This window comes from Eucyclogobius newberryi, unplaced genomic scaffold, assembly GCF_026437365.1.
Source record: "Eucyclogobius newberryi isolate DKJ021-1_F unplaced genomic scaffold, fEucNew1.0.hap1 SCAF_1, whole genome shotgun sequence".
NCBI classification, from domain to species: domain Eukaryota; kingdom Metazoa; phylum Chordata; class Actinopteri; order Gobiiformes; family Gobiidae; genus Eucyclogobius; species Eucyclogobius newberryi.
Genome location: NW_027315723.1, coordinates 8,974,230 through 8,988,436, shown reverse-complemented (window position 1 = coordinate 8,988,436; position 14,207 = coordinate 8,974,230). Strand labels below are relative to the sequence as shown.

The following is a 14,207-nucleotide window of genomic DNA, read 5'->3' as shown; positions in this document are numbered from 1 at the left end:
CAGTTTATAGACCACGTAACATGTATTGCAGTTGGCATAGTTCTTTAGGTGGTAGATCTTTCCTGTCCGGTCCTGAAACGATGTGGACGATGTTTTACTCCCAGTTTTGCCTAATCTGGGGGGAATAGTAAGAGGAAATTATACAGATATGGTAACTGATATATCGCCCATCCCTAATTTGAGACTTATGCTAATGAAAAAAAATATTATTTTCTTTCAAATCTAAGAACTCAACAGGGATAACTGAAAAAGACACAGCCTCCCTCATCTGTAATGTATGCTTCTGCTCTGACACTCCTCTGACCTTAAGTTCAACCATTATCTTCCAAGACCACTTCCTAAACAGGTAAGAATTGATGTCTTCAGGTAACCTCCAAATAATAACACATTTATTCTTTTTAGGTTCCAGGTTAAGGTATGGGCTGTGGCAGACAATTGTCTGTTGACAGTTTGGCCATATGTGGCATTGCATCGCTCTGAACAACAAATTGTTCTCAAAAAAGGTAATACAGACCTTACATAGCCTCACGAGATATAAATTCATAATCTTAACAAAAGATGACACTGGTGTGCATGTATAGGTGCGACAGCTGTCGAGGCCATACTTCAAAATTTCCACCTACCAAGTGTAGGATCTTTTTCTTCTGCCTCAACCTTTGGTCTTTCCGGTTCCTTAAAAAAGCTATCTGATGCAGGTAACACTAATATCTAATATATGTTTTTTATTTACTGTTCACATTTTTATATTTTTATCTGCCAGACTCTTTTCCTGAGAGTATTGGTACCAGTTATCATAGTAGCAGTGAAGAAGGATCTTCATATAGCAAAGGAACTCCGACAAACTGTGGTGTTCCAGAGTTTTATACCTCCAACTCAGAGCTGGGCCACTTTCACCAGAGTGTGTTAGTTGCAGTGGAGAAGTGGTTTAGTCTGTTTGGCTGGGCTAATGGGCCATACCCTATATCTGTTCCCTTAAATGTCAGAAGGTAAGCCCACCATTTAGTAATGCATCTGCAATCAAATACAACATAGTAACTTCTTTGTATTATTCATAAGAGTTGAGTCAAAAATTCAAACAAATAATGGCAATCGAAAAGCTCCAAATAAGGGCTTCAGGTTTGTGTGTATTCTATATTGATTTTTTTGTCTGTGCAAGTCTTACTCTACAACTATAAATTGCTGTTCTGCTTAGGTCTGTTGTGGATATGCTTATCCATCTAACTGGAAAAGAAGTTCCTGGTATTCCTCACATCCAGTCCATTTCAGATGATTTGAAGAAGCGTACACTTCAGTTTATACAACTATACAAAGCCATACTGGAATTTCTCAAGTAAATTATTGTAGGAAAGTATCTTTGTTCATAAATGCTTTTAGCACAAATATGCTCTGTATTTAGTGTACAGGGAGCCTGCCTCTCTTACATCAGACCAGAGTACTTGTTGGACAAGAGGGAATTTATGTACTGGTGCTCTTCGCAGGTACAGCACAACCCCATTTTGAAGTAACACACAACTAGTTCATATGCCTCCTTATTGACTTGTGTCTTTGTGTGCCCAGGAAGCGTCTGCAAATCGTGACTACAGCAGTATTAACTATGAGTCGATGAGCAAACGTTCATGGATGGATTTGCTGCTACAGATTTATAAGGTTAAACTGCCTTTGTGTTTGTTCATATTTCAAGATGATACAGGTTGTTATTATAGATAAAAACTGCACACTAGCTGACTGAAAATATAAAAGCATGTCCACATTTTATTCTTGTATCTTAGGTGTTTATCTTATGCCGTGTGTCATGCAAAGATTTGACATGCAATTCAAAAGACCCAAGCACTGGTGAAGTGGCACCCTCCTGCTTACAGCCAGCAACAGCCAGCAACATCTACTCTCTCTTTGAACTCCAGTTACTTTCATGGCTTAATATGCATTATGAAAGCATGAGGAAGACAGTCTGGACTGCTGGTATAGAATATTCAATCACACGTTTGCATTTGAAAGTGTTCTGCAGTAAATTATTGTTCTATCTCTTTTTTAGATGCAACTCCACCAGCTCGCTGGATTGTAAATTTTGATTTGGACTTTACAGATGGGCTTGTGCTAGCAGCTCTGCTTGCTGCATACTGCCCTTACCTGGTCAGTGTGTCTCAACTGTTAATTTAAAGCATTTTTTTGGTTTACTTTGAAACATTTAGGGATAGCTGTTAATGTCTTCCAGTGGCACTGGCAATGTGATAGGTGTGCTGTTAGTCCGGAAAAAGATTAGCTGGGCGTTTGTGTCTGTGTATGTATGTGTGATATGCAGTTTGGTAGTGTAACTTTTAAAATGAACTCGTTAACTTGCCTCGTTTCTGCCCTGGAAAATGTAACGCGTTGTGGTACTGCGCTACTGTTAAAGTACTCTTTTATTACCAATAGTTAACATTATTGAATACAAGAGATCACAATGACGTCGCGTGCGACTGTGGTCCGCGGTAGGGACTAGGCAGAAAATAACAGCACGAACGGAGCAATGCTACCAGTGGAGCTAATAAACAGTCAAATCATCAAATTTAAGATCACTATCTTAAATTTTCTTGATTGTGGTTGTGAGTAAAGACAATGGGGACTTGGGTAAAAGGTTTAAAACGTTTCAGGGAAGTTTACACAATACACAAACATAACAGCGTTATACAGTGGAAATCAGGCGTAATAAAAGTTTGAAACTCTGAAGAAGCTGCGGCTCTCCTCTAATGCCAGTGGCAGCAGTCTCTGCTCCATTTCACATAAAACTAGCAGGTTATGTCCGAGTCTGATTGTTCAACAGAACATGTCCGCATAGTTCCACGGTCACATGCTAAAGCCTGTTGTAGGTTTGCTTACAATAATAGTTGTCGGGGCTCTGGCAATGGATAAGTATAATGTGGAGTTGTGTCATAAGTGGCCGGTTTATCTGCTCACTTGTAAGTTTTTCTTCCTAGCTTTTTTTGGCACAGTTCCAGAGATAAAGTGTAGATCATGCTCTATTATATAAAACAAAATCAACAGAAATGTCAGCCATAAAATCCAACGCACTCGCTTTCTGCCAACCAGGAGGGCGTACAAGACAAAAATCTCAGAAGAAAACTATTAGCGATTGCCCTTATAACCTATATCGTTTGCGACTGTCACTTTGCGTTGCTGAACACGGCAACATGATCATTAAAATATCAAATAAACAAAGTAAATGCATTTGAATGAGCTTTATTGGCTCGAGCCTTCCATGGAATGAAATGCGACGAGTCTTTGTTCTTGCCATGGTTTCTTATTGGCTCGAGCTATTCCATGGAATGGAATGCGACGAGTCTTTGTTCTTGCCATGGTTTCTTATTATTATTATTATTAGCTCGAGCCATGAAATGGCAAGAGCTATTGTTTTTCTTCGGTTTCTTATTATTTTTATTATTCCTAAGCATTGTGCCACAACTCGGGCATTTTTGACCCCCTGAACATCGATGAAAAGTCCCACATGGGGACATTGACGCGATCGGCTCGACCCGACCTCCAATAAAATGGAGCTTGCAAGAACGCTTGTCGCAACAGCGCCGCCTAGAGCAAAAACGAAAAAACATGATTTTCTTAATCTTTAGCCTAGGCACATGAAACTTGGCACAATGATAGTTACCTTTGACGAGTAAAACGCACCTGGCAGCATCGCTGTATGATAAACAGGAAGTCAGCCATGTTGAATCTAAGTGTTTTTTTGTTTTTTTTTTTTTTTTCAAAATCATACTTGTCCTAGGTTTTTCGTCCTATCGAGCTCAAATCAACACCTTTTGCATCTAAAGACATTGAAATTTAATAAATATTCAAAAGAATATTGATATTCTTTAGATAAGATAAGATATTCCTTTATTGTCCCACATGGGGAAATTTCATTGGTGCAACGCAGGTAGATACAAAGGTAGATACAGAAGAACAGATCACTTATAGGAAGTCTGAAAAACACTTTCAGTAGAAGATCTCCTATAAATAAATAAAAACTCCCATAGACAAATAAATAAATAACGGTAAATAACTTTACGGTCTCCGCGTAACACGCCCTCAAAAAAGGCTTAATTTTTTTTTGTGTTTTCAAGGACAAGTCATGGAAATGATCCATGGAGCTCATATGTCACTCACTAATGCGTTTTTATGGTCTGATTGGAAATAAATACCCATGTAACAAATTTACTCTATAGCGCCCCCTACCCATTGTGTGAAAAACTCAACATTGTCTGATTTGTTTGAAACTCATGGTCTATATTCTCCTCGAGACGCCATGAGAAAAGTGCATTGCAGATATTGTGTATTTTCACAATTGGCCAGCAGAGGCGCAATGAATGCCTTCACTTCCTCTTCCGCTTTTATTTTGATGGGACATTTCCTCTCGTGCCGCATTAGAATTATTATTCTTTAGACTTTATTCTTTAGGCTTTATTCTTTAGACTTTTCTTTTGACTTTATTCTTTCTGCCACAACTCGAGAGGGAGAGACAAGGGGAGAGAAAGGGAGGGAGATTGTAGGATTTAGGATTTTCCACTCTGTAGCCCGGGTCATTTTGTAGTCTAACTCCATTTTTGTAGTTCCTCCTCTTTATTTTCCTGCTTCTGGACAGGCGGGAAGGCGGGAGGCGAGAGCCATCATCGCCGCTGCCACGGCTTTAATTTATCTTATATGTTGCCCTACAATAAGCATGTGTAGGTCTGTCCTCCAAACAATGAAAAACATGGCTAAAACTAAATTAGTGGATTGACAAAAGCACCAACGCAGAACATGCTTGTTTTAGCACAAAATAGTGGCTATAACGAAGGAGAAGGAGATGGCCCTGGATTTGCGGTAATGAGATGAGACTGGCAAAGATTTGAAAAAGTATCTTGGGGTGTACTAGATTACATGGGGGCATAAAACTAACGAGAAAATTTGTAATGTATTTACTCCTATAAACATCTATGTTGTTCTTCTCGAATTTACTAGTAATAAATTGTACATGTATCCCACCAGATTTGCAGTCATTTTAGGAGGATGTACACTAAACCCACCAGTATGGAGGAGATTCTTCATAACAACATTATAGTGGTGCAAGCGTTAACTTCCCTTGCCCTTAATATCGATATTTATGTAAGTAAACGTGCAATGCAACAGTCATAATTTGTTCTTGCTCATTTGCTTCTACGTGTAGCCTACAGACCTGTCAGATCCCAACCCTGTGCAGTTGTTAATGCTGTGTGTTCATCTGAATAAGAAACTTCCTCAGTACCAGCCAACACAAACCATTACCCTTTCTGGAGAACTACACAGCACCATTAGAAAGCAGGTACCTAATAGTACACAGGCATTTAGATTTGAATTCAGTTAAATGATGATAGCCTTCTGTCGATGACTATAGTTGAGGTTAGATGAATGCACATTGAGGAACAGCATCTGTAATCTCAAAAAGCACATTCATGGGATTATGAACACTCCTAAATACACTAACAAGATTACATACAAATTATGCAGAGTAATTGCAGTCAGATTTTGCCTGATTAACACATTTGACACTCTTAATTGTGAGCTTTTAATTGTAAAGATGATTGTGTTGATTCCCCACTTTGTTTGAATATAAATTGTCTATTTGTGAATTGCAGGTCAAGCTGATAATTCCAACAGCTAGGCCTATCAAATATAATGCACTACTGTTGGGAGAGGATTCCCATCTCTTCTCTCTACCTGAAGGGTCGTTTTTCACTTTGTCAGCTAAGTATGTTTAACGTTTTATCCGGTTTTGGATCAAGAACATGTGAATTTTTGTAATATCAAATATCTTTTTATCCTATAACGCCAAAGATCGCCAAAGATTGTCCTTACAAATAATGAAACTAAAATAAATATCCAGCAACTTTGCACTACCATTGAAGAGGAGTGGACCAACATTCAATTAAATTCATTTTTGTAATGCCCAAAATCATAACAGCAGTTGCGTCAATGGGCAATGAACTCTGAAGGAAATATGTGGCACTGCGTGAAACAAATGGTGGTTGCACCAGATTCTGATTGGTTTCAGATTCAGACAGATTTGTGTGAAATGGGTTTGTTTGTTTGTTTGATTGATTGATTGATTGATTGATTGATTGTTTGTTTGGTCGGGTCAGTGCATGTTATTGAACATACTCATTTTGTGTATATAAAACAAATTCAGCTCATGAAAAATGGGAGCCAAAACAGTTTGTATTTTTTGGTGTTATAAAAAATAAACTTTTTTATCTTTAAAGCTTTTTTGGCATTATGCTACTCCTAAGATACTAGGATTTGTGATTTGTACATGTTTTGTTTTGCAGAGAAAGTAGTGATCTGACCATACAGTACACCTGTGCCTTCCTGCGGCCAAAGGAGGCTGCCCTTCTTCTAGTTTCCAGCTCAAAATTTGGAGTACATGGAACCTTGGCTTTTCATCTGAAGACTTGTGTAACACACATTACTCCCATGGTACGTACCAAGTAAATATTGAGGTAAAATTTCTGTTTCCTAGATAACAAGCTGCATGTCATTGGCACAGGACTGGCGCACAAAATGTTATAATGGTGGACATTTTTAATTCTTTGTGTGTGTGTGTGTGTGTGTGCGCGTGTGTGAATTCCTGTGTTCAGAAAACTGTCAAGTGCAGTTCTCCATGCTACAAGCTTAAATCAATCCAACTGACAGTTACCAATCCTTTCAAAAGTGATGGCAATTTCAAGTAAGTGTTTGACTATGTTGTCGGGTTTTTTTTTTTTTACATCTTATGCTCTTATAGTAAATGTATGTTTTTTTTCTTCAGGGTAACACTGGTTGATTCTGCTAACAATCCTTTGAAATCAGAGAAGCCATACCAGTGTCAGCACACCACCTGCAATCCTAAGTAACAGCATGCATTTTTATAGTGATATAATCCCTTTATTTTGCACAAAGTAAACTAATTTTCCCCATTAGAATTGTATGAGCTTTGTATGTATGTGTGTAAAGCTGCTGTCTGGTTGCATTTAATCTTGTTCTACATCAGATATTTTAAGTTGTCATTAAAGGTGCCTGGTTAGTATGCATCTCTAACCACCTGAGACATCTTCAAAGCTAAAACATTTTTTCACTTTCTTGTCAGATGAAGATGATGACGAGAGCTTTGCTGGTTCTTCACCAGCAGGTTCATGAGTGTGTTACATTCAAATGAATAATAATAATGTTTTCATCCTTTCCTCCCTTTAAAAGTCCCCTAGTGGAAAAGATGACAGAGGGGAAATTGTCAGATCCTAGTAAGTATGAATGTACGACTGCATATCTGTCATCCTTCAAATAGTTTGTTTATTTGTTCAATTTATGTGTTCAGATAATGAGGAAGACACTGAGTTCCTATGTGCAGTGAACAGTGTTTTTCTGAAATCTGGTCAAGAGCATTCTTTGAACATAGACTACTTGCCTTTCAGTCTTGGAAGCAGATACTGTTGTGTGCTGCTCCTGTGTCCACAGGTAGCTATGGCCTTTTGTCTAATTGCACATAAACATAGATATTTGTCTTAACCTATTTACCATTTTGCAAACGTTTTGGAAAATCTATGTTGTATGTCTGTTTTTAGGTTGGAGAAATTGTGTACATGGTGAAGGCTGTACCGGATTTCCCTCAACCTATGACACTTTCTGCAAAACCAAGTGAACACATAAAATCAAGTGCTGGTAAACATTGCACTGATATACAACGACAAAATACTAATATGCTGTCCATTGATTGATATGCATTCTCACTTTTTCTTATATAAGATACATGTGTATCAGTGTTAAGCCTACAATGCAAAGCAGGTGATGTGTGCAGAGAAGTTATCTGTTTGCCCATAATTAATATGGCCTGGGAGCAAGCACTGGCCACATGGGGCCAACACAAAATGAGTGCTGAAGAGCACAGGAGGAGGTCTCTGACGCACACGTTACACAGTAGTAGTGTGAGAAGAGCAACAGCTCTGCACAAACTTGGAAAGCAACGGGTATGCATATTCACCTTGGTTATAACTAACTAACTAACTATTGGTAGTCGGTGTTTGTCTCTTTAATGTTTCTCCCCTGTATTCTTTTTTTTTTTTTTTTTTTTTTTAAAGGAGTCTGAAAATGGGATAATGTACAGCATGGAGGTGTCCTTACCGCAGTACTTCAAATTACCAAAAACTGTTACTATCCCTGTAAATGAAAGCCTCAAAATGCCATGGGAGAATCCTGCAGGTAAACTACTATGCGTTCTGCATTTACATTATTGTTCTGACAAATTAAACTTAAGGTGTGGAGCGTTACGTTCTTATCTCTTGGTGTATCGTCTATGTTCCATAGACTGTAGGTGTGTTGAGATCCCACTATGCTTTCAAGCTCACTCAGTGGGAACATTCACATGTAAGATGGTCCTTAGATCATGGTGTGATACAAGAGTCTACATGCTGGAAGCCATGGTTACAACACAGGTAATATAGTCAGCACTTTGTTATGATATGGGAAATATGATGCACTTGTTCCTTCCTGTAAAGGTTATGGGTGATATTTGTGTACAGGAAAAATCTGCACATTTAGACTTCACCACACCGGCTCACCACTCAGTAATGCAATACATACCACTTGTAAGTCCTTCATAGGAAAAGCATTTGACTGTATGCATGCACACAAGGCTTTCATAACGACATCTTGTTGCTTACAGCACAATGACAGTGAGAAGGATTTGAAGATGAAAGCTACAGTCTGTGGATATGGCTTTTCTGGACCAGACGTTTTCAACGTAGCAGCGGCCACTAAAGCCTGTTATCCATTGACCTTTCACCCAGCTACACAACACATTGTCATGGTAATGTACAAATCCTCAGATCTCAGTTCTTCCGTATTCCATTCTCTCTTAAACTCAGAGTTACCTTTTTTTTCCTGCCTTATTTGTCAAATTTGTAAGAATTCAGACTTTGTTAATATTCCTACTTTGTTACTACTGCTGCTTCAAAAGCATGCGCCTTTGGCAATAATTAAGTCATATTTGCTTTGCTGGTTGTAATATTGTCAGGTTATATATACTGGTGTTTGACTAACCTACAGACTAGTAGAAAACTAAATATTTTGCATTGGCCGGGAATCGAACCCGGGCCTCCCGCGTGGCAGGCGAGAATTCTACCACTGAACCACCAATGCATTGATTTCATTAGAAAAAGGGGAGGGGCTTATAGAGGGAACATTCCACCAGCAGTCAGGCGTCTACGCTCTCAGCACATGCCAGAGAAACACATTGCTGGGCTTTCTTTCCCCTCAAACGCTTCAACTGTATTTGTTTGGTTGTATTCCTACTGCTCCCCTTTCTCATATACATTTGTTTTTCTACTCGAAATCATCATATATTTTTAGTTTTTCAATTTTATCTATTAAGTTTCATCAAAATAGTTTAGACTAGAAAATGGTGATCAGGAACCTACATTATACAACAAACCAAAATCACCATGTTCTCGATTAACTGGCAGCAACAGGCGCAATGATTTTCAATGCCCATGTGTGCTGCATAACTGCCTCAAGAGCCTCCTCTTTACTAAAGCCTCTACTAATTAGGCCCGAGCCCCTGCAGGGCATAGGGCCTCTCGGTCTGACTCTGACTACAACTGTCCGACCAAACGTGCGCTGTTGCATGTTTGGTACCCCGTCACCAGTGGCGATTGCCGTGGCGATCACCCAGTCTCCCCTGGTAAAAAACAGTGAAAAAGCCTTGCATACTCACTCCTGCTATGAGAAAATGGTCAACTCGCCCTTTCACTCATTGTTGACAAGAGCAGCGCTAAGCGCTGCGTCAACATATCGCCCCTGGTACAACCAGTGAGTGAAAACGCTCATGCCAAAGGCATGGGTCATTGGTACTTACTCCTGCTATGACAAAAATAGTTGAAGCTCATTCACTCATTGTTGACAACAGCAGCAAAGCGCTGCATGTCCTCCAAAAACACTCAAAACACTCCTGGCATAATGCTGTGCGTTAAAAAATGGCGCGACAGCGCCACAGACAAAAGTCAAACTACATTGCCCCTAGGTCGCGATGTCAACTCTGTCGTAGAGCTACGAAATTTCGGGACACGTTTTCCTCTCATGAGGACAAAAAGAAAATATTATTGTGGCCACGCCCCCTGACTAACCATATAGCCGCCATCTTGATTTGAACATGAAAACAAAATTCGTTTCGCCTACTGGCCTCAAAATCTGTGTACATCTTCTAGTCAAGAGGGGTATCTAAAGTCTTTCACGGTCTACGTGCGACACAACTGCAAAGTTGAACAACACATTTTGAAATTTTACAGATAAATTTGATATTGCTCAGATTGAGCAAAACGAGTCAGATTTGAATCAGTTGTTAAACTTTAAATCTTGGACCTGTTCATTGTGGAAAAAAAACTAAATGTACCCTCTACAGAGTGACATTTAAATTGACGGGGGGGAAATTGAAAAAGCCAATCAGATCCATGCCATATTTTTTTTATGGTGTAGCCTTAGCGATGAGGGAAACATCCAATTTGATCCTTATGGGAAAATCTCAACTTCCAAATTTTAACGCTACACACTCAAATGAACTCCTCCTACGGCAGTGCTTCTCAATTATTTTCTGTCACGCCCCCCCAGGAAGAAGAAATCACTTCGCGCCCCCCCACTCTCTGCTGCGACTATAGATCATATAATTTTTCTATACAATTGTTATCAGACTTATAACAATGGTGTTAGGTGTACTTATACTTGTACTCGCAGTCTATGTGGCCCCGTCTGCCAATGCTGAATATGCTTGTGAAGCACTGCTCTCCTGTACTTGTAGGCTGCAAACACAGCACCCACAGGCTCTCTTCCTCGTCTCGGGTGACTTTAACCACGCTTCTCCCTCTTCTGTTCTACCAACATACACCCAGTATGTTACCTGCCCCACCAGAAACAATAGAACATTGGACTTGTTTTTTGCCAACACCAAAAAGGCTTATTCTTCTTCCCCCCTCCCTCCCCTGGGCAGCTCGGACCACAACCGTGTACATCTGAGGCCTGTGTATGAACCCATCGTGCGCAGGCAGCCTGTGGTGTCCCGTGAGGTGAGGATGTGGTCTGCTGAGAGTGAGGAGGCTCTGAGGGACTGCTTCAGCACCACTGTCTGGACTGAGCTCTATGGCCCACATGGGAAGGACATCAACACCATCACAGAGTGCATCACGGACTACATCAACTTCTGTTTTGAGAACATTGTTCCCTCCCGGACGGTGCGGGGTTTTCCAAACAACAAGCCATGGATTAACCGTGAACTGAAGGCTCTGCTGAAGGAGAAGAAGAGAGCCTTCAGGTCCGGGAACAAGGAAGAGCTGAGGACTGTGCAGAAGGAGCTGAGGAGGAAGATCAGGCAGACTGAAGCCGGCTACAAGAGGAGGATGGAGGAGCAGCTGCAGCAGAAGAACATTCAGGGAGTGTGGAGAAGCCTGAAAACTATATTGGACTTCAAAATCCCCCCTGCCCAGACAGAGGGGGATCTACAGTGGGTGAATGATTTAAATGCTCACTTCTTGAGATTTGATCGGTCACCCGCCCCTCCCCCTGCACAGCTGCATGCTCCCTCTTCCACAGCTGGACAATGCCCTGCATCTGTTCCTCTTCACTTCTCTGCCCCGGACCATCAGCTCCCCACTTCGCCTGGACTCACCCATCCCCCCAGCACACAGTCCCCCTGCCAACCACTGACTGTCACAGCAGCACAGGTGAGGAGTGAGCTGAAGAGGATTAAAGTGAGGAAGGCAGCAGGACCTGACGGCATCAGCCCCAGGCTCCTTAAGTCCTGCGCAGATGAACTGTGTGGAGTTATGGAGCATGTCTTCAACATGAGCCTGAAGCTGAGGGTGGTACACAGGTCTCGAAGACCTCCTGTCTGGTACCTGTGCCCAAGACACTTCAACAGCTTCAGGCCGGTGGCTCTTACGTCCCACCTGATGAAGACACTGGAGCGGCTGGTCCTGGACCACCTCCGCTCCACCGTGAGCTCAGCCATGGACCCGCTGCAGTTTGCATATCGGCCTGGCATCGGAGTGGAGGACGCCGTCATCTCCCTGCTGCACCGCTCTCTCTCTCACCTGGAAAAGCCTGGCAGCTCTGTGAGGATCCTGTTCTTCGATCTTTCCAGCGCCTTCAACACCAGCCAGCCGCTGCTCCTGAGGGACAAGCTGGAGACTGCTGGTGTGGAGTATGACCTGGCAGAGTGGATCCTGGACTACCTCACGGACCGACCCCAGTTTGTGAGTGCCCGGGACTGTGTGTCTGACACTCGGACCTGCAGTGTGGGGGCGCCCCAGGGCACTGTCCTCGCGCCCTTTCTCTTCACCCTTTACACTGCAGACTTCAGACATGACACGGACAGCTGTGTCCTGCATCATGGACGACGATGATGCAGAGTACAGGGGACTGGCGCAGGACTTTGTGGACTGGTCTCAGCGGAACCACCTCCTCATCAACGCGTGGAAGACCAAGGAGATGGTGGTGGATTTCCGCAGACGTCACCCCACTGCCCCCTCACCAGTGAACATCACTGGTACAGGACGGGACATTGAGAGAGTGGACTCATACAAGTACCTGGGTGTTCATCTGAACCACAAACTGGTCTGGACTCATAACATAGACGCACTGTACAGGAAGAGCCAGAGTCGGCTCTACCTCCTGAGGAGACTCAGGTCTTTTGGAGTGACAGGGCCACTCCTGAAGACCTTCTATGACTCTGTGGTGGCATCAGCCCTCCTGTACGGTGTGGCCTGCTGGAGCAGCAGCATCACAGAGAGGGAGAGGAGGAGGCTGGACAAAGTCATCAAGAAGTCCAGCTCCGTCCTGGGCTGCGCTCTGGACTCGGTGCAGGAGGTGGGGGACAGAAGGGTCCTGGCTAGATTCACATCTATGCTTGACCATGAGTGCCACCCCCTGCAGGACACTCTGTCCGCTCTGGAGAGCAGCTTCAGTGAGAGACTGATCCACCCTCGCTGTGTGAAGGAAAGGTATCGCAGGTCTTTCCTTCCTGCTGAACACTCGCAATACTGACCTAACCATGTGCAATTCCGTCATATGTGCAATTACTGTCACTACGTGATGCTAATTATTGTTGTATAAATACCTTTCGTTAAGATAAATAACCGGTTGGTACGGGTAATGAATATATATATAAATATATCAACAATCAAATCAATATGTAGCACAACAACAAGAAAACACAGACAGACAATTCAGACAGACTTTCCTGCGCTCTAAAAATCCAGCATCGGCAACGGTTGATAATCAAATCAATTTATTTTTGTAGGGCCCAAAATCACAACAACAGTCGTCTCTGAGGGCCGAATCAACAATGTCTGTGGTGGCGAGGGACGATGTCCCAGGGTCCTCTGTCCTTAGACTCTCCTTCTCGGCCAGGAAAAACTACAAAAAAAAACCTCTTTGGGAAAAAAGCGTAGAAACCTGGATGAGTTCCAGTGAAGGAGAGATCCGACTCTCACAGACGGACACGAGGGAGACTGGAGCTGGACCCACTCTTCAGGCAGATGAGGGACCGTCGGAGTCGAGCTGGACCCACTCTTCAGGCAGATGAGGGACCGTCCACACAGGGCAGGGACCACTTCACCAGGAGAGGGGCATCTGGGTCCACAGGTTCTCAGGAGTGAGAGAAAGAAAAAGAAGGCGGTGAACAGTTTGCAAGTGGAATTAAAAAATAAATATTGTTTGATAGCATAAGTAGTCAGAAGAAGAGGATAGTGCTCAAGCTGTCATACTTCCCCCACAATAAGTGTGAGAAAGAAGAGAGAGCGTTTACACCGGGCTGCCAGCTGTACCAGCGCCTTATGACGTATATGGTGGTCAACATTAGGCAAGAAACATGAACAACACAAATGTACAGAAGTTGATTCCGTTTTTGGGGCTTCTGGGGATGAGGGCTGTAGGCTCCTGGACCTCGATACCCCCATCTAGAAGATAAATTAGAATAGTTAGAACAATTAAAAAGAGGGTGGGAGGGTGGGGCACGACGTCATGAACACAGGTGTATGTGAACTGGATATATAGTGGAGGAAGGGGCGTAGTCCTGCTCCTCAACTTAAGATAACAAACTTATCATAATTTCTCTAGCTAGGACCACAACCTCAGCTACGATGCAAAGTGTTTATTGACAGGCGAGAAACATGAACAACACAAATGTACAGAAGTTGATTCATTCT

General features: G+C 42.3%; 1 protein-coding gene and 1 non-coding gene across 2 annotated transcripts in view; one reads left to right on the top strand and one right to left on the bottom strand.

Moving 5' to 3' along the window:
• The window catches only part of LOC140363256 (cilia- and flagella-associated protein 47-like), a 47,560-nt gene that overhangs the window by 9,597 nt on the left and 23,756 nt on the right, over nucleotides 1-14,207 (top strand). The window contains exons 28-51 of the mRNA XM_072449723.1: nucleotides 228-346; nucleotides 403-503; nucleotides 582-695; nucleotides 761-986; nucleotides 1,057-1,116; nucleotides 1,193-1,330; nucleotides 1,397-1,478; nucleotides 1,558-1,647; nucleotides 1,770-1,959; nucleotides 2,033-2,130; nucleotides 4,996-5,112; nucleotides 5,174-5,308; nucleotides 5,622-5,734; nucleotides 6,312-6,459; nucleotides 6,621-6,709; nucleotides 6,791-6,871; nucleotides 7,216-7,259; nucleotides 7,334-7,473; nucleotides 7,581-7,677; nucleotides 7,762-7,982; nucleotides 8,094-8,214; nucleotides 8,320-8,447; nucleotides 8,535-8,600; nucleotides 8,678-8,821. Coding sequence (XP_072305824.1) covers nucleotides 228-346; nucleotides 403-503; nucleotides 582-695; nucleotides 761-986; nucleotides 1,057-1,116; nucleotides 1,193-1,330; nucleotides 1,397-1,478; nucleotides 1,558-1,647; nucleotides 1,770-1,959; nucleotides 2,033-2,130; nucleotides 4,996-5,112; nucleotides 5,174-5,308; nucleotides 5,622-5,734; nucleotides 6,312-6,459; nucleotides 6,621-6,709; nucleotides 6,791-6,871; nucleotides 7,216-7,259; nucleotides 7,334-7,473; nucleotides 7,581-7,677; nucleotides 7,762-7,982; nucleotides 8,094-8,214; nucleotides 8,320-8,447; nucleotides 8,535-8,600; nucleotides 8,678-8,821 — 2,862 coding nt within the window. The remainder of the gene's footprint in view (nucleotides 1-227; nucleotides 347-402; nucleotides 504-581; nucleotides 696-760; nucleotides 987-1,056; nucleotides 1,117-1,192; nucleotides 1,331-1,396; nucleotides 1,479-1,557; nucleotides 1,648-1,769; nucleotides 1,960-2,032; nucleotides 2,131-4,995; nucleotides 5,113-5,173; nucleotides 5,309-5,621; nucleotides 5,735-6,311; nucleotides 6,460-6,620; nucleotides 6,710-6,790; nucleotides 6,872-7,215; nucleotides 7,260-7,333; nucleotides 7,474-7,580; nucleotides 7,678-7,761; nucleotides 7,983-8,093; nucleotides 8,215-8,319; nucleotides 8,448-8,534; nucleotides 8,601-8,677; nucleotides 8,822-14,207) is intronic.
• trnag-gcc (transfer RNA glycine (anticodon GCC)) lies at nucleotides 9,083-9,153 on the bottom strand. Its single transcript has one exon. It is a non-coding gene; the product is annotated as a tRNA-Gly (tRNA).